Genomic DNA, 20260 nt, shown 5'->3' on the forward strand with positions numbered 1-20260 from the left:
TGTAGTGAGGCAATACTGCCCAGTTGTTTGTTCAAACACTAGTCCATATGTTGCTGTGAAGGTGTCTTACAGATGCAATTAAGACTTACAATCAGTTGACTTTAAGTAAAGGAGATTGCCCTTGATAATGTGGGTAGGCTTCATCTAATCAGTTGGAGGCCTCAAAAGCAAAACATGAGGTATCCTGAAGAAAAAAGAACTCTGCCTTGGACTATTAATACAATATAGAAATTCTAAGTAAATTTATAGCCTGCTACAGCCTGCCTACAGATATTGGAGTCAAGACTATAACATCAACTTTTCCTGAGTTGTCAGCCTTCCTTATCCATAGATTTCACACTTGCCAACCTCCTCAATCATATGAACCAATTCCTTAAAATTACACACAGACACACACAGAGACACACACATAGGGACACACACACACACATATGCACACACACATATACATGCAATCTCTTACTGTCCTATTGTTCTGTTTCTCTGGAAAATCCTGACTGACATGCCTAGATTATTAAAAGAGCACATCAGTGCTAATTTTTCCATTTCTTCCATTACCTCTAAAATCTGTTTTCTACGTAGCAATCAGAGATATACAGAATACATGATGATAGATTACACATAAATAGACAAAAAATATGTTATAATCTACCTATAATCAGATATTAAAGGTCTTGAAAATAAGACTTAACCCCTCTCTGTGGCCTCTAGGCCCTTGTTTAATTTTTCAGTCTCAGCCCAAGTTACTCCCCCAAACCTATTTAGCTACCTTAAAGGAAAAGGTGATGTTTCTTTCCTTCAAGACAATTGTAAAGTTTGTGATTACATATTTATTTGTTCTTTTGTCTGCTTATTTTCTGTTTCTTCCCAACAGAAAGTAAAGTCCCAAAGGGTAAGGTTGATATTTATATTTTTGAGCATTGTATTCTCAGTGCCTGGTATAGTTTTGCATATGCATATTAATTCATAAGCATATTAATTCATAAGTATAATGGAATCAGTAGTAATTTTAGATAAGTATTTTGAAAAAGTGACATCAAATTCTAACTTATAGGTAAGAAAGGTAGTAAGATTAAAAAGAGAATCAGGAAATGCAAGAAACAAAATATCACTTGTTTAGTGATATTAATTTAGCATTAATCTTATAGTCTAGATAGGAGTAACAGCAAAGTATTAAATATCCATTTTTGTATGTGTAAGATAAAATATATTCTACTTCTCTTTTGGCTCACAATATGACCATTTTGTTCAAACTCTGTTTGAAATCTTCTTTTTATACCACTCCAGTCTGTAAGCTACTACAATTTTTTTTTTTTTTTTTTTTTTTTGAGACAAAGTGTCATTCAATCGCCCAGGCTGGAGTGCTGTGGAGCAATCTCAGCTCACTGCAACCTCCTCCTCCCAGGTTCAAGTGATTCTCCTGTCTCAGCCTCCGGAGCAGCTGGGACTACAGGGGCGCACTACCCCGCACAGCGAAGTTTTTGTATTTTTAGTAGAGACGGGGTTTCGCCATGTTAGCCGTGCTGGTCTCAAATTCCCGACCTCAAGTGATCTTCCAGCCTCTGCCTCCGGAAGTGTCAAGATTACAGGCGTGAGCCACTTTTGTTTGTCAAAAAACAAATGCCTGACTGAATTTGTTTTTTAAAATAAAATTCAGAATGGCTGCAACCAGGTTCTATTCCTTAACTAATTCATGTAATTTACCATCTCTGGTAACTTTGAAGAAAAGAAAAAGTCATTTTTCTGAGCTTCAGAGCCCTTACCAACACCATGGGGACAATACCAACCTGGATGAGTAATCTGATAGATCAAAAAACTGTATACGGAGCCCCTGGGAGTACGCGAGAGAGAGACGGCTTTGAAACAAGAAAGGCCTGGTAAAATGACCAGCTCCAACAATTATTACATAAGCTATTGTGAAGCCCAGAGATATACATCCAGTATATTAAGTGTCTGGTACATGAGTTTTATTTAGTTCTTAAAATTCTCATAGGCAGTATCCTGATAGCCTAACCATTGTTTGATATGGACATGTATTATACATGGAACAATCCCAATAAATCCTGGTGTGGGCCGACAAAACCCCAATAAAACCCCATCATGACCAATTATGGCACAAGGCAGGTCCCTGTTCTTTTAAGATCTAGGGAAAAGGGCATAAAGGACCAAGAAAGTTTCTCTGGATACATTAGTCAACAAACATTTTTCAAAGTGCAGAAAAAGATACAAAATTTGCAACAGTCATCACGCAGGACTTGGAAGGCAGAAGTAGAACCGAATCTGCTTTCTTCAGCAACGGTTGCAGGCAGACAAACAGGCAAATGTCAAAAGGATATTCACAGAATTTCTCAGAGAACTGCTGGAAGTTGCCTGCCTGAGAACGGCAGGCGGCGGGTGCTGTCATTGAAGGTCCTATTTCAGTTCTAGTAGTTCTTGATTCTATGAAACTTAGCTTAAAGAAAGCTAAAGAAACTTCAAGCTTCCTTGACTTTAAAATACATCTTTTTTTGTTTATAATAATATGGAACACTTCATGAATTGTCATGTCATCCTTGCGCAAAGGCCACGCTAATCTCTGTATCATTCCAATTTTAATATATGTGATACCAAAGTGAGCATTTCCATCACTTTTATATCTTCAACACTTCTAATGCACATATGTACTTATAATTCTATTCAAATTATTCCTAATTTGAATACCTAGATTGCCTTCTAACTTTCTCAGTGAAACTTGTCAGATAAAGGTAGGCTTGGAGGAAATGCTTGAACCCCACTGTATGTAATTTGAGGGTTTGTTGCAGTTTTATAAGGATTATATCAATTATAAATTAAGTCGTGTATTATATTTAACTCTAATTATAGACTATGGGGTGAGTTCTTCCCATTTCATCCATTATTGCCCTTATACATTTCCAAGTTGATCTAATCTAAGTATGATTATAAATTTACAGACCTATATTTTTTAATCAGTTGAAAATGTTGTAGTCTTGTGTTTTTAGCAAGCAGACTGGTTAAGCAGCACAATCAAGTGTAGTGGCTGGCAAACCAGGGACTCCTTCGAGGTGACTGTGGAAACAGAGGCAACATTCATGTTCCTTTCCTTATCAACTAGTGTAGCTCATGTAAGATTTCATTTGAACAAAGGATTCCACTGGGGATGGTGTACAGGACTAAATATGTGCTTTATAGAATCGTGCCTATTGGCTGCCTGTCCTTTCCTTGTGTATCATCTCAATATGCCATACTTGCTCCATAGTTTTTGTGGCTTACAGATCTACTTTCTTATTATAAGAAGAAAATTCTGCTACTCGTAATCTAGAAAATGTCAAGTGCAAAATGATTCCTGAGCATTTCATCTACTAAACATATGATTTACACAGCAATTGGAAACTTTAGTTTCATTATGTAGCAAAATGAGGTTTCAGGTGCTTCAGTACAAAGAAAATACTCAGCATGATCCTTTCTCTTAATTCTCTTTGGATCATATTAAATCAGAAAGATATTTATACCCATAAAATAAAATAAAATAGCAGATAAAATAAAGGAGAGAGAAACAAATGCTAAAATGTCTATCATGGCTTCATAGGGAACCCATTGAAATAATTATTTCCCTGAAATGCATTTCAAAATATGGAACTCAATTTGTATTAGTTATGAACACTTCCTCAACTAATATTTTCATTATCTTAGAGATTCACTAGTTTATCTCTTCTTACCTAATTGATTAGAGAGTAAATGTCATGGAAGTTAAGTGACTTATTCTGGAGTCTTTTGGGTCTTCAGCCCACAATTCTTAAGTTCCCAGTCTACTGAGCCCTCCTCTATACTATATTGTTATTTATGTAAAAACATTTTTAATTATAGTATATGAGATTTGGCAGAGAAATATGCCTACTTTTTAAATTACATCTAAGATTTACAGAGACACAAAGGGATAGACACTATTTTGATACAAGATAATGTTACTGATTTAGGACAATAAGGCATATGTCTTTTCCAGACATAGGGATAAATTTGGTGTCTCACAGATGCAATTTTGTCACTATCAGGTTAAGGGATGTAATTCTGAAATGTGGAAAACTTAATTTATACATATTTGGCTATATTAACACTAAAATCTAATTAAATTTATTGGTGATATCTGAGCAAACTAGGGATAATTTGGATCAAATGTATGTGGTATTGTCTAGCAGAAAGAGTAGTGGTTTTAAAGAAAACAAACTAGGTTTGAATCCCATTTCTGCCACATGTTAACTTTTCTAAGTCTTGGTTTTCTTATATGTATAAAGGGAATAATAAGACCAATCTGGCAGAATTGTTAGAAGTGTTACAAATAATACATGAAAAATGTGCAGCACAGTGCCTGGTATAAACAAATCATCCTCTATGGAAAGTATTGTTGTTATTGTTAGTCTTAATTATTCAATATACCATCAAGTCACAACTCACTCTCAGACTGGCAATGGGTCTTGACTTGCAAATATGACAACAGTAATTTTTGTCTCACTTTAAATGAGGATGTACCTTAAAACTGAAAGAAACATTTTTATAAAACCCAAACAGTTATACACAAAAGGATTACTATTTTGATACTAGCAGACTGGATCTCAGATTAATTACTCTTATTTCATTGTCAATTGAAATTTTATTTTTTTTGGTCAGTTTTTTTTATTATTATTATTATACTTTAAATTCTAGGGTACATGTGCATAACGTGCAGGTTTGCTACATATGTATACTTGTACCATGTTGGTGTGCTGCACACATCAACTCGTCAGCACCCATCAACTTGTCATTTCCATCAGGTATAACTCCCAATGCAATCCCTCCCCCCTACCCCCTCCCCATGATAGGCCCCGGTGTGTGATGTTCCCCTTCCCGAGTCCAAGTGATCTCATTGTTCAATTCCCACCTATGAGTGAGAACATGCGGTGTTTGGTTTTCTGTTCTTGTGATAGTTTGCTAAGAATGATGGTTTCCAGCTGCATCCATGTCCCTACAAAGGACACAAACTCATCCTTTTTTAGGGCTGCATGGTATTCCATGGTGTATATGTGCCACATTTTCTTAATCCAGTCTGTCACTGATGGACATTTGGGTTGATTCCAAGTCTTTGCTATTGTGAATAGTGCCGCAATAAACATACGTGTGCATGTGTCTTTATAGCAGCATGATTTATAATCCTTTGGGTATATACCGAGTAATGGGATGGCTGGGTCATATGGTACATCTAGTTCTAGATCCTTGAGGAATCGCCATGCTGTTTTCCATAGTGGTTGAACTAGTTTACAATCCCACCAACAGTGTAAAAGTGTTCCTATTTCTCCACATTCTCTCCAGCACCTGTTGTTTCCTGACTTTTTAATGATCGCCATTCTAACTGGTGTGAGATGGTATCTCATTGTGGTTTTGATTTGCATTTCTCTGATGGCCAGTGATGATGAGCATTTTTTCATGTGTCTGTTGGATGTATGAATGTCTTCTTTTGAGAAATGTCTGTTCATATCCTTTGCCCACTTTTTGATGGGGTTGTTTGTTTTTTTCTTGTAAATTTGTTTGAGTTCTTTGTAGGTTCTGGATATTAGCCCTTTGTCAGATGAGTAGATTGCAAAAATTTTCTCCCATTCTGTAGGTTGCCTGTTCACTCTGATGGTAGTTTCTTTTGCTGTGCAGAAGCTCTTTAGTTTAATGAGATCCCATTTGTCAATTTTGGCTTTTGCTGCCATTGCTTTTGGTGTTTTAGACATGAAGTCTTTGCCCATGCCTATGACCTGAATGGTACTACCTAGGTTTTCCTCTAGGGTTTTTATGGTATTAGGTCTAACATTTAAGTCTCTAATCCATCTTGAATTAATTTTCGTATAAGGAGTAAGGAAAGGATCCAGTTTCAGCTTTCTACTTATGGCTAGCCAATTTTCCCAGCACCATTTATTAAATAGGGAATCCTTTCCCCATTTCTTGTTTCTCTCAGGTTTGTCAAAGATCAGATGGCTGTAGATGTGTGGTATTATTTCTGAGGACTCTGTTCTGTTCCATTGGTCTATATCTCTGTTTTGGTACCAGCACCATGCTGTTTTGGTTACTGTAGCCTTGTAGTATAGTTTGAAGTCAGGTAGCGTGATGCCTCCAGCTTTGTTCTTTTGACTTAGGATTGTCTTGGAGATGCGGGCTCTTTTTTGGTTCCATATGAACTTTAAAGCAGTTTTTTCCAATTCTGTGAAGAAACTCATTGGTAGCTTAATGGCGATGGCATTGAATCTATAAATTACCTTGGGCAGTATGGCCATTTTCATGATATTGATTCTTCCTATCCATGAGCATGGTATGTTCTTCCATTTGTTTGTGTCCTCTTTTATTTCACTGAGCAGTGGTTTGTAGTTCTCCTTGAAGAGGTCCTTTACATCCCTTGTAAGTTGGATTCCTAGATATTTTATTCTCTTTGAAGCAATTGTGAATGGAAGTTCATTCATGATTTGGCTCTCTGTTTGTCTGTTACTGGTGTATAAGAATGCTTGTGATTTTTGCACATTAATTTTGTATCCTGAGACTTTGCTGAAGTTGCTTATCAGCTTAAGGAGATTTTGGGCTGAGACAATGGGGTTTTCTAAATATACAATCATGTCATCTGCAAACAGGGACAATTTGACTTCTTCTTTTCCTAACTGAATACCCTTGATTTCTTTCTCTTGCCTGATTACCCTAGCCAGAACTTCCAACACTATGTTGAATAGGAGTGGTGAGAGAGGGCATCCCTGTCTTGTGCCAGTTTTCAAAGGGAATTTTTCCAGTTTTTGCCCGTTCAGTATGATATTGGCTGTGAGGCTGTCATAAATAGCTCTTATTATTTTGAGGTACGTTCCATCAATACCGAATTTATTGAGCGTTTTTAGCATGAAGGGCTGTTGAATTTTGTCCAAGGCCTTTTCTGCATCTATTGAGATAATCACGTGGTTCTTGTCTTTGGTTCTGTTTATATGCTGGATTATGTTTATTGATTTGCGAATGTTGAACCAGCCTTGAAACAAGTTGTTAAATGTCTAGTCAAATTGTGTTTGAATGCTGTCTGTTAAAATGAGATATGTTCTCTGTTTTAATATTGACAAAATGAGTGACTGAAAAAAATGAGGCTTGAATTTCAGTATATTAATCGGTTTTTCTTAAAATTTGGGAGCTTTTTTGCTCCTTTTATAAGTGGAAACTATAAAAGTATGAAAGGATACATAATTATAAAACTAATGTATGTATTTATTCATAAAAGGGTAAAAGGAAATGTATATAATGATCAACGTTACAAAGATTTTGTATATGAGCCAGGTCTTCAACCTTCTTTTGGAAATTTTACATTATCATTGTGTAGATTATAAAATTTTGTATTCATACATAGATTCTTTTGTGCAAATGGTCGCTATTAAAATATGTTAAAAGCATTATGGTAATTCTTAATCACTAGTTATTTTTCATAGTCTAAAGAAATCAGAGGCATTGCTGATAGAATTAATGACAAGAGAAACAATGCTGGGGTTTTAGTTCCATTCAGACCACCCACACCTCACTAAAAGAAAGTACAACCCGAACAAAGTAGTCATTATCCTAATCAAACGTGGAACATGAGGTTCTATTGGGACTTATATAACTAACTCTAATTAAAACACCATGAAAACTGTATAATGAGATCATTGTTATTCTGAAGTGATTTGAGGGGGGTTGAGTTTCAACCTCTAAATTTTATGTATGTACTGAATATGTAGATGGAAATTGATTATATAATACCTGGGAAATGTGGCTTTTTAATAGTTCTGTCTCATGTCATTGCTTGCCTAAGTATAAACCGATTCTAACATCTTTCAAAAGCAAAGTTTTGGGAGCTTGTGTGTTTGAAAAATACTTTTAGTGGATTGCTTTCTTTGTTTATTCTTGGTTAAAGGCAGAAGCATCTTGACATTTACATTGCTATTTTTCTGCTTTCAAGGATGCTAACAAAAAAAAAATGGTCTTGGCTAGGATTAGCTTGAAATGGTCCCCTGAACTTCCACAAGGTCATTGTGACAATCTCTGAAATAATTTCCTTTATTATGAACCTGCTGTGACATCTTCCATAAGGACACAATGCCAGAGATACACAAGGCATGCAAATGTGTATACACATACATGTACTGTCCCTCAAATTACAAATAGGCTGTGCTCCCCAAACTCCTGATTATGGCCATTGTTTGGAACTCAGAAGTGTTTTCCCAAAGAAAGAATAATGTAAGTATAGTTACTTAGATAGTCCCTGTAGTCTGCTTAGCCAAGATGTAACTGAAATACCATACATAAAAATTAACAATGGAATACTAGACCATAATCAATAGTTTTGTTTTAAATGTAATAATTAGACTTTAATTCGTCTCTAATGGTGGTGTTGGAGGATGTTCACTTTTCCTAAGAGTCCTATTTCTATGTAGCAGTCAGAATTAGACACTAGCTCATGTTTGCTTTCTTGATTTCTCACGCCTTTCAAATCAACACAAATGAAAGAGTGAATCTCTGATTCTCTTTTCCAAAGCCACACCAAATTTCCTATCCTTTTGTAAAATTTCCCGATAAACCTATCTTACCACAGTAATGCAGCAGTGTGTGTGTGTGTGTGTGTATGTGTGTGTCAGAATGGGGAAGAAAGGAAACCCTTATTACTGTTTAACTGCTATCTCTTTAAATGTGGAGAGAGAATAAAGATGAGATGTTTACGGAGATGTGCCATCTTAATGCATAAATGTGGGGTCATGTTCATATACCTTACACACATGTTATTAGCAGCATATTAATAGAAATCCTTTGTCATTATATTTTTGTTTGGAGCAGTTTTGAAATCCCATGGCTTTCTATTTGTATACTAAAAGATTAAAATCAAAGATCTTTCTGTTTCTGTTCAGTTTAGTCCAATCACTTTAAATAAAAGAGAGGGCAATAATTATTGCTGTCTCATTTTAAGACTATGTAAGCTAGTGTATGGGTGAGTGAAGAAAGGAGATAGAGACACAACAGTAACCTCAAAGACTCATACCCTTAAACATTGGAGTAATTTGTGACAAGGCTGGAAATCTTGCTGAAATTTACTAAAATAAGCTAAGAAGACGCACTTTTTAAAAAGATATTAAATTTCAACCACAAAATGGTTGGTTCCAAAATCTAAAAAGTAGTTTAAATGTCAAAACTTAAAACATGTAGGAGAATATGCCCCAGAAGACCATGATGCTTATACAACAGTACTCCCCAAACGCCTAAAGAAAGTGATTTGATAGAAGTCTTTTCTACTAGAAAAGGTTTGTCATTTAAAGACCCAAGATTTATTTTAGAAGCTAGTGCTACTTAGATATTTTATTTACTCTTTTCTTAACTGCATATTTAATGTCACTCCTCAAACTCTATTTTCTATGAGATGTTGCAACCCCTCAATTGGCAAGCAATAAGCAAAGGTTTAATAAAGGGAAGGACAATATATTGAAAATTAAACATGAAAGAAATACTTCACTGCTGTGATTCTGGGGAAAGAGAACTGGTGTCACTTAATTTTTAAATATGTCTCCCTTGGTTAATAGTTATATGGGGGAGCTTTAGAAATGAGAACATTATCAGAGTCTGAAGTATTAATAATCTCTTGAGATCTGTTTTTGGGATGAAAAACTGATGCTCAGAAATGCTAATTATCTTGCTGCAGACCATTTAAGAAGAAAAAGACAAATTTTCATCTCAAATCTCTTCCTACTTTTAAAGATCCCAAGTCCAGTGCTCTCTTATAATATCATTGTTATTTGGTATTCTTAATTTTGAAAGCTATTCTAATGTGAACAAGTGAGATGCTTATCACAAAAAGCAATATTAAAACTATATTGTATGACAAAAAGCAATTCAACAGAGAAAGAAGAGTCTTAACAAACAATGCTGGAACAACCGGACATCTATATGCAAAAAAAAAAAAAAAAAAAAAGAATTGAAACACAGACCTTATCCTTTTCATGAAAATTAACTCAGAATGGATAATAGGACTAAATGTAAAATGCAATACTACAAAACTTCTAGAAGATAATATAAGATAAAATCTGAGTGACCTTGGGTTTGACAATAACTTTTGAAGTATGACACAAAAAGCATAGGAAAGAAAAGTTGGTAAACTGAATTTTATTAAAATTATAATTTAATTTTCAAATTTCATTAAAATTAACAACTTCTGCTCTGCAAAAGGCACTGTTAAGAGAGTGAAAAGATAAGCCATAGTCTGAGAGAAAATCTTTTGCAAAACATGTATCTAATGGAGGACTGGTGTCCAAAGTATAAAAATATGCCTGAAAACTCAACAATAAGAAAAAATCCCTCAATTTTAAAAATGGGCAAAAGAGCTGAACAGATACCACATCAAATAAAATATGTAGATGGCAAATAAGCATACGAAAAGATGCACAACATCATATACCATTGGGGAACTGCGGATTCAAACAACAATGAAATATCAACACCTATTAGAATAGCTAAAATCCAAAACGCTGACACAAATGCAGATGAAGATGTGGAGCGACAGAAAGTTTCATTGATTATTGGTGGGCATGAAAAATGGTACAGCAACTTTGAAAGACAGTTTGGCAGTTTCCTACAAAACTAAACATAGGCTTACCACATTATCCAGCAATTGCACACTTTAGTATCTGCTGAAATAAATTGAAATGTATGCCCACAAAAAAGCCTGCACCAAAATATGTATAGCCACTTTATTCACAACTGCCAAAACTTGAAAGCAACAAAAATGCCCTTCAATAGATAAATGAATAAACAAACTGGTATAGCTATACAATGGAATACTACTCAGTGATAAAAAGAAATGAACATGGAGAAAATGCACTGCATATTGCTAAGTGAAAGAAGCCAATTCAACAAGGTTGCATGCTGTACTATTCCAAATATGTGACATTCTGGAAAAGGCAAAGCTATGGAGACAGTGAAAAGATCAGTGGTTGCCAGAGGTTCAGTAGGAAGGAATGAATAGGTGGAGCACAAGAGATTTTAGGGCAGTAAAACTGTTGTATATGACCCTGCAACAGTGGGTACATATTATTATACATTTGTCAAAGCCCAAAGAATATACAACCTAAAGAGCGAACCCTGATATTAAACTATTCATTTTAGTTTGTATCTATATTGATTCACCAATGTTGTATCAAGATTGGCTCATAGTAACAAATATACCAACACAAGATTTTAACAATTGGGATAACTGTGTCTAGGAAGAGGGGATGCTGAGGAGTCATACGAGAATTCCGTACTTTCTGCTCAATTATTTTCTAAGCCTAAACCTGCTTTAAAAAATAGAGACTATCAATTTGTTTAAGAAAAGCTTTTTATAGTGGGAATGCACAGGTTTACCAGGTCAGACTTCTTGCTCTGCTTTTGTGGAGTAGTAACTACAGGGAGCAAAAAAGGATCTAATGGCAAAACGCAGACGCCCAGAGATCTCTCCAGACACACACAGTACCCAGGAGTGGTAGAGCACTGCCTACTGGAATGACAGTAAAGGAAGGAATGAGATAGAAGATTTAGAATTCTTAAGAAAATACAGAATCCCCTGTCTACTCAAGAGCAACAAGTCAAATTTTACACTGCCGAATTTGATAGTAGTGATAATTTCGTGACGCTTTGTAATTTTCAACATACTTTCACTGACGTGGTCCCTGAACATAGATATTGTTTTGCTGGCTCCCCACTACTGACCAAGTTCAGTACTTCACAGCTTTTTCATTTATGGCTTTGCAGTCTATCCTGGTGCCCTTTCCCTCTCCCCTTACTCAGAATTAGATGCCCCCTTGAAAACAGAGGTTGTGAGACTTAATAGTCTGTAGAGCTGGAAATGACTTTAGAAATTATCTTTATCCACAGATCTTCATATAATTACATGTAGACACAGAGTGCTTTACCTAAATGGCTAGATAAATAGGGCAGAGAAGAGGCCCTTTCCAGTACTCAATCCTGTTTTCCCACCTAGACCTAGAGGAATTCTAAAATCAACCTGCAACAAGATTTTTAGAGCCACACAATCACTAAATTAACCAATTCTTCCTAAACATCACCTCCTAAATTGGCCCTTGGCTCTTCATTCCTGACACCAACATGTCAATTCATGTTCTTTTCACCCCATGCCTTTCCTACTCCCATATTCTTCCTAAAGCTTTCTGCTCTCTCCTGACTCCAGTGCACCCTCTCAGGAACACCAGATAAATCCTCCTAACAACACATATTTCTCCATGGCTTTTTTGTGTCCTTGAAAAATAAAGCCCAAACCTCTCAACAGAACATTTAAGGGACTCCACAACTTGATCTTACCTACCTTTGCATAACCATGAACCCAATGACCATTCAAACTAGTCTACCTTTTGTACTTCACTCCTGAGCACACCACACACAACTTCTCCTTTGTGTCTTTCTTCAAACTGTTGTCCTGGAAATGCACCTTAATTTAATGGGCATACTATCATTCCCTCAAGCCCATATACATCTTTCTCTTTCCCTATAAAGTCTTCTGTGGCTGGGCATGGTGGCTCACGCCTGGAATCCCAGCACTTTGGGAGGCCGAAGCAGGCAGATCACGAGGTCAGGAGTTTGAGACCAGCCTGACCAACATGGTGAAACCCTGTGTCTACTAAAAATACAAAAATTAGCCAGGCATGGTGGCATGTGCCTGTAATCCCAGCTACTCCAGAAGCTGAGGCAGGAGAATCGCTTGAACCCAGGGGGCAGAGGTAGCGGTGAGCCAAGATCCCGTCACTGCACTCCAGCCTGAGCGACAGAGCGAGACTCCATCTCAAAAAAAAAAAAAAAAAAAAAAAAAAATGTATTTCTTGACTACCACAAGACAATACTTTCTCTCTTCACTGAATCACAAAAGTACTTCTTGGCTGTAGTATTCATTGGGTACTTTGAGTAAGTATTCTGTACCTATATTTGATATATAATTTATGTATTTTAGCTCTTGAATTAAATTAAGCTCCTTGAAGGTAGGGATCTTATATTGCCAGTTTCCAGCAGTATTGCACAGAGCAGCGTTCAATGAGGAGCCAGCTTTAGATGCAACATCATAGGATTCAAAATCTTTGAATCCTCTGTTTCCAGATTATTGGGAATATTATTCTGCATATTCCAAAAATAATATTTTCCAATGTTTAGTGGCACTTTTATTGAGACGATATTTTTTGGGACATGATCTAAATGCAAAATGAAGTATTTGGCTTTATACAGTGAAGTTCTGTCAAGAACTTTCTTAAAATGCAAATCATTTTTCACTTCTTTCTTGTGTATTAGATGAGAATTCTGTATATCCAATGGGTTAAAGAGTGAGATTCTTATGTGAATAACATCTCTAAAGACTGTTTAACATTAAAAAGAAATTGAACCCTGTTCACCAAATGCTCTTTTGTACAATATTATTAACAATTGTATTTTATCTCTATATAATTATCGCTATAAATAATCAATCTACTTTTCATTTGCTTAAACTCAAATTTTTACTTTGAATATTTCCTTCCCCATTGAGAATGTGCTTATAACCATTGAGAGTGTAAATCCTATTGTAATTTTGAAATGTTTGCATCGGTAATTTTTAGAAATGTGAATTAGCTATCAAGAAAAAACATGAAGTAGGATGATTTGTTACGTATTTTATAAATGAAGTACAAATTTGTGACAATTTTGAGATAAAGGTCAGTCAGATACATCTAAATGAAAGTAATCTATTTACACTGTTATAGTATATATATGTATACACACATAAATTAATATATATAAATTAATAAACTAACATGAATTAATAGAGCTAAGGAAAAGAACGGGAGACATGTATCCCTTCAATAACTATAGTAATAGTTTAGCACAATTTCAAAATAGTGAACCAAAAACTTTCACTCCTAAAGTTTGTTATATGAGTTAGCACATTATTATAATCAATACTTTGAGGCTTGCATAATGAGAACACAAGGTATATGTAATTACATTACTAACAGGAAAAAAATGTTTAATCATTTTTAACTCAGGGGCAGACAAATATCTACTTTTCTACTCAAAATGCATGATCAAGTAAATTGAGTTCATAAACATTTTTGAAAGGATAATAAAAAGTTTACCAGCTGTATAATTTAGAACATAGAAGGGTCTTCCGTTTCCAGTGCAAGTGCCAAAAAAGACAAATGGGGAAAGCTTACTGTATTATACAAAACTATGTTATTTCCATATAATTTGTAATAATTTCTGAATTTTTCTTAAAAGTAAATAGAATAATTTACTATATATATATATATATATATATATATATAACCTAAGTTATCTACTTTATGACTTTTTAGTAATGCTAGATTTTAAAATGTGGTTTGATTTTTCTCATCAGCAATTATTACATCTAGCATCATTATATTTATTTAATTACTTTGTTCATTCTGTTTCCCCATTCCCACCACTAGAATATACCTCATCAGGGAAGGTAACTTAAGGTGACAGCTATGTCCCTGATGCTTAAAAAAATACAAGGAGCTTACAAAGTGTCTTAACCATATCTTTAAACTCATACCTTTATGAGTTTAAAATCATAAAGGAAAATTATCAAATATCAGGCTTTAAAAACATCTTTTATTATTAAGGTGTCTCATTCCACTATCTCCTTTTATAGATGTAGAAATTAAGATGTTGAAAGATTACGTGATGTGTGAGGTCACAGAACTTTAGTACTAATGGGCACCTTAAACCTCATGTGGTCCAAATATTCAGGTGCTTAGGGCCACCCAGCCTATTGTTTAATGTCTGCAGTGATAAGGTTTTTGCTACTTTATAATAGCAAAATATTTATTCTTTTACTTTTTTCTCATATGTAATGAAGATTTCTATACCTGTACATCAATTCTTTAGTCCTAGTTAAAACCTTTGTTTATACATAGTATGTCTAGACCAGGGTATATCATGAGAAGAAGCGGGAGGCAAAGAGATATTGGGGGAAGAATGGAGTAGGAGGAGTTTAGGCCAGAACTTTCAGTCTTAAAGGGCCACAAATTTAGACTTCCACACTACATAAAATTATACATACATATATACACATACCCACATATACACATATATAAAATATATATACACAAATATATACATATGTATACTATATATACACATATACATATACTAAATATGTCATATAATACACACATTAGATATGTATATATTAAACAGAAGAGTATGTATTTATATGTTGTGTCTCATAGAATTATCAGTTAAATAAAAACTGTTTAAATATGCCATAATCTTTTTCTAAAATGTGCAGAGATTCAGGAGGTATATGTGCCGGTTTGTTACATGGACATATTATGTAATGGTGAAGTTTGGGCTTCTAGTGTACCCATCACCCGAATAGTGAACAGTGTATCCAGTATGTGACTTTTCAACTCTCCCTCTTTTGCAGTTTCCAGTGTCTGTTTCTCTCTGTATATCCATCTGTATCTATTATTGATCTCCAACTTATGTGTGAGCACATGTGGTATTTGATTTTCTGTTTCAGAGTTATTTCACTTAGGATAATGGACTCCAGCTCTATTCATGTTGCTGCAAAAGACATGATTTCATTCCTTTTGATGACTGCTTAGTATTCCATAGAGTACATATACCACATTTTTTAATCCAATCATATGTTGATAGACACTCAGGTTGATTCTATGACTTCACCATTGTGACTAGTCCTGTGATAAACATATGAATGCAAGTATCTTTTTGATATAAAAAATTGTTTTCCTTTGGGTAGATATCCAGAAATTAGCTTTCTGGATTGAAAGGTGATTCTATTTTTAGTTGTTTGAGGAATCTCATACTGTTTTCCAAGTATATATAAAGGCTATACTAATTTACATTCCTACCAACAGTGTAGTGTATAAGCATTACTTTTTCTCCGCTTTCTCGCCATCTGTTATTTTTTGACTTTTTAATAATAATCATTCTGACTGGTGTAAGATGGTTTCTCATTGCGGTTTTAATGACTTGGTTTTATGATGAGTGATGGGTACCATAATCTTTTAAACTTCATGTTTTCTTCATTTATCTTCTACTATATAAGGAACTTCAAAAACAAAGCCATACTGTACTCATAGTATTCTCTGAATCTGTATCTAATCTCCCTTCCATATAATTGTTAATATATTTTCAGAGAGCATTCCATGTGACTCTCCAACCAAACAAGCCTAATTCTTCAGTTGTTTCAATATCCGTCTAAATCCCACTTTCCCCTAAATATTAAACTTATTGAACGCCAACATAAAAATGTAGTTTCCAGGATTAAATACATTAATCTAGATGGGATCTTCATAGGAAAAAATAGCATGGACCTATTCCCTGATCTCGTCAAGAAAGTACATTTCTCTCAGTGCAACCTATAATTCTATTTGCTTTTTCATTGGCCATATCACATTTGACTCATATTGAAATTAATGTAAGACAATTCTTACTCATTTTCTCTGTGCTACTGCTAAGCCAAGTTTCTGTTATTTTATATTTCTGCAGTTTAATTTTTCTTTGCGGGGGGAAGTTCCTCAAATGAGTAACTGCTTTATAGTTTCTTTTTAAATACTGTTATGTTCATAGAAGGTACATAATCTGAAAGTTAAACATAAACATTTAATTTAGGGCAAAAAAAATATAATTTTTGAGACATGCATCCTACCTATAAAAACCTGGCGGCGCCTGCTTCACCAGAAAGCTTTTCTCCATGTCTTGGAGAATGTCATTCAGCATCCGGATGCGGTTGGATGCTCTCTCCTTGGGATCATTAGCAGGTCGCATCTCATCAGACTGAAAAAGTTCAGCACTCTCCCGCAGGCGTGACGCCATGGCTAACAGTTGATGAGCGTTGGGTTGATCACCTGGTGAAGATAAATGAGCCCATCTCAGAAGAGACATTCTCACGGGAGCAAATTAAGCATTTTCCCTTCAGGACTCTAAGTTATAAACCAGACAGACCACTGAAGAAGGAAGAGGAAATTGTCGTTGACTGTTCTCTCTCTCTCCTTTTTTTGTTTCTTTTTTTTTTTTGTCACTTGACAAAAGCAAGGGTATATGTATTTGAACCTTACCTGTCCAAGGAAAAAGATTCAGTATCAAGTAAACTTTGAGAATATATTTATTTTGCCCAAAGCATTCTGTCTAAACTTGTTTTTATATTCTACTAAATTAAGTTTATAACTGCTCATAATAATAATAATGGTAAATATGTACAGTACTGATTGTTGAAGGATTGCTATATTCCAGGCACTATGTCTTTAATATTGACCAAAACTTGCTTGTCACATTTCATAGAAGATGAGAACTAAGTAAGGTCAGAAAATTGTCATAGGTTATCAAGCAAGTAAATAACAGGACAGAATTAGAAGTTTGATCTTTCTGACTCAAAAATTTATGTTCACTAGAGAGTAAACTGTATTTCAGGGAAGAAAATAAAAATTGAATTGTGATCTTTTCTCTTGAGAACCTGAGATATGTTACTATATGTTGTCATGTGTATATTGGGTTCTTTTTTTTTTTTTCATTAGAAATGTCCTGAAATGTGAGGTTGAAATATATCTTTGACCTAAGAATACACTAAAAACTATTTTATGTAGTGTTTGCATTGTTTTGTTTTACTTTGGAGGTTTGTGTTTGTTTTTGTTTCTTTTCCAGTTGTTAGCATAACTTACTAAAAGTCATTCTGAAAAGAATGATGGTAGCAAAGGCTCCACAGGATATACCTTTGACTAAGAGAAAGGCAACACTAGTATAGTTGTCCACTGAACTCTAGAGCCAGTCCACTTGAGTTTACATCTGCTCTACCACTTAGTATCTATGTGATATTGGTAAAGTTATTGAGCCTCAGTGTCCTCATCTATGAAACGTATATAATAATTGTACCTGCTTCATGTAGTAATGCAACAATAATGTAATAATAGTACCTGCTTCATAGATTTATTTATAGAGCATTAAATGATTAATACTTGTTCAGTATTTCCCTATGGGTAAGCACTTCTCAGCTGATGTGATTCAAGACTTTCTTTAAAAATTCTCTCACCATGTCATGAGAGGGGCATTCCCTCACATCTTCTTCTAGGTATCTCACCATTAGAATCAGCCTTTAAGTGAGACAACAATTACTGGTATCATTCTCAGAGACTAGGTACAACTGACTTCAACAAGACTGGCACATCACTACAGAGGATCACTTCAAGTCAAGGTAATGAAGGAAAGTAGAGCTGGATAACCTAAATTGGCAGTTTGAAAGGATGACATTGAGACAGACAGATGGTGTGATGAATGGAGGCCTCCTGAGGCCTTCACTAGGAGAAGTCCTGGGCAAAAGGGAAACATCACAAAAGGACTCTCTTAAGTAAAGTCCAAGGGTTACCAGTTCCCATTATACTTGGTCCTTATGAAAATGCAGATTCCCAGAACTATTGATTCTTTCTAGGGGCGGAGCCAAGAATCTTGATTTCAATATGCTACTCAGATTATTCTATACATATTTAAGAAAAATTACAGAGAGGTGATACGCTAAGAAAAGGAAAACTAGGTTATATGTATAGCTGATACATTAAATATGTTTGTCATAGAACTACCAACTTCTAAAATAATGATAATTTTTTATTCTCACTTTCCTTCCTTTGATGGAGACTGTTTTACAATTCAATGTCTTTAGTGCCCAGCATGGTGTTGAAATTCAATAATTGTTTACCAAATAAGCAAAGTAGGTTCAATAAAGTATGTTTAGAAAAAAAATCTGATAACAAATAAAAGCATGTAAAGAGATAAGTAGTTTCATAAGGGCTACAAAGAGATTCACAGGTAGGATTACATGAAATGTTCTTAGAGAACATAGTCATTTTTGCTAATTTTCAATATTCTACAATCTAGTTAAAAATTGTGGTAGAAGGAGAAATAATGCTTGAGGCTAATATGTAGCTCCCTGTTCACTGAAATTAACAATAAGAATAAAATCAATTGTAGGAGTTCACAAGGTTTTGGCATTTGATGTTTCCAAAGTGCATTTCATATTCATTAATTATCTCATTTGATTTCACAACAAAATGAGGTTGCAAGAATGGGTATTTTAGGTCATCTAGAAAATCTAGCCCCTGAATAACTTACTCAATGCCATTTTATGAAAATAGTTTGTCCTAAATTTTGATGGTTCAGCAAAGTTAATGCATAGATAACTTCCAGGGAATATCTCTGCACAAGGAAAGAATAAGATGGATACAGCACATTTAAATTACGCTAGAAAGACTGAACAACAGAAAAAACAAGTTCGACATCCTTGAGAGTCTTCCATTTAAGAAAGAAAAATCTGTTCTGATCTAACGTACATTACAGAATTGAACACATTACTACTGAATCAAGTGAGACAAATTGTACCATTCTACCTTACTTAGCTTTAAATGAATTTACCTTTCATGGTAGTACAGACGTAGAGAACTGACAGCTTTAGGAACTGACTGGCTCCAGAAAGGACCCTGATAGTGGAAACTAGCCACTCACAACACACCGTATGCATTACTTCAAGGGTATGAGGTTACAAATTGAAAAGTAGCTCTATCTTCAATGTTCACTCAATCATTTTGATATATAAATGATGCTCCAAAGATTTCTAGTAGCCATTTCTCTGCCAATTAGAGCTTGCTTGTTCTTTTAAATCAGACCAGAAAGAAATGTTACCTTTCCTATTTAAGCTTTTGTGACCCCAAATGATTGGTCTTTTATGCTCCTTAGGATCCCTACTAGAATATCGGTTCTGTTAAGGAAAAGGTTTGTGTCTTTTATTCACTGCCATTTCCCTAGCACCTAAAAGTGCCAGTTGTACCATTTAATCAATGAATAATTAACTTACATACTTTTATCATAGCAGCTGCAATATTTTGATCCTTATCTGCCCTCTCTACTCTTTCTGACTGGAAAGAACCCTATATAATCAGAAAATGCATTTTATTTCTCTTTGTATCCCCAGATTGTAGCACAATATCTGTTTTATGGTAGTCATTTATTAATATATTTGTAGAGTGAATGTTGAATTATGAGATGTCTTTATTTGAATGTATTATATTAAACAATGTCTACAAAATCATTCAAGGAGATGTTTGGTGCATAATAAGCATCAACAAATGCTATTTCCTTTATTTTCTTACTAAAAATCCATTATAATTGCAAAATAAAAGAAAAATATTTTTTTTTTTTTTTTTTTTTTTTTTTTTTTTTT

General features: G+C 34.6%; 1 protein-coding gene and 1 non-coding gene across 2 annotated transcripts in view; both read right to left on the minus strand.

Moving 5' to 3' along the window:
- Window positions 1-20260, minus strand: part of NAALADL2 (N-acetylated alpha-linked acidic dipeptidase like 2) — a 971471-nt gene that overhangs the window by 27413 nt on the left and 923798 nt on the right. The window contains exon 13 of the mRNA XM_025377768.1: window positions 16706-16904. Coding sequence (XP_025233553.1) covers window positions 16706-16904 — 199 coding nt within the window. The remainder of the gene's footprint in view (window positions 1-16705; window positions 16905-20260) is intronic.
- LOC112619842 lies at window positions 2516-2619 on the minus strand. The gene has a single exon (XR_003118342.1). It is a non-coding gene; the product is annotated as a U6 spliceosomal RNA (small nuclear RNA).

Source organism: Theropithecus gelada, chromosome 2 (genome assembly GCF_003255815.1).
Source record: "Theropithecus gelada isolate Dixy chromosome 2, Tgel_1.0, whole genome shotgun sequence".
Lineage (NCBI taxonomy): Eukaryota > Metazoa > Chordata > Mammalia > Primates > Cercopithecidae > Theropithecus > Theropithecus gelada.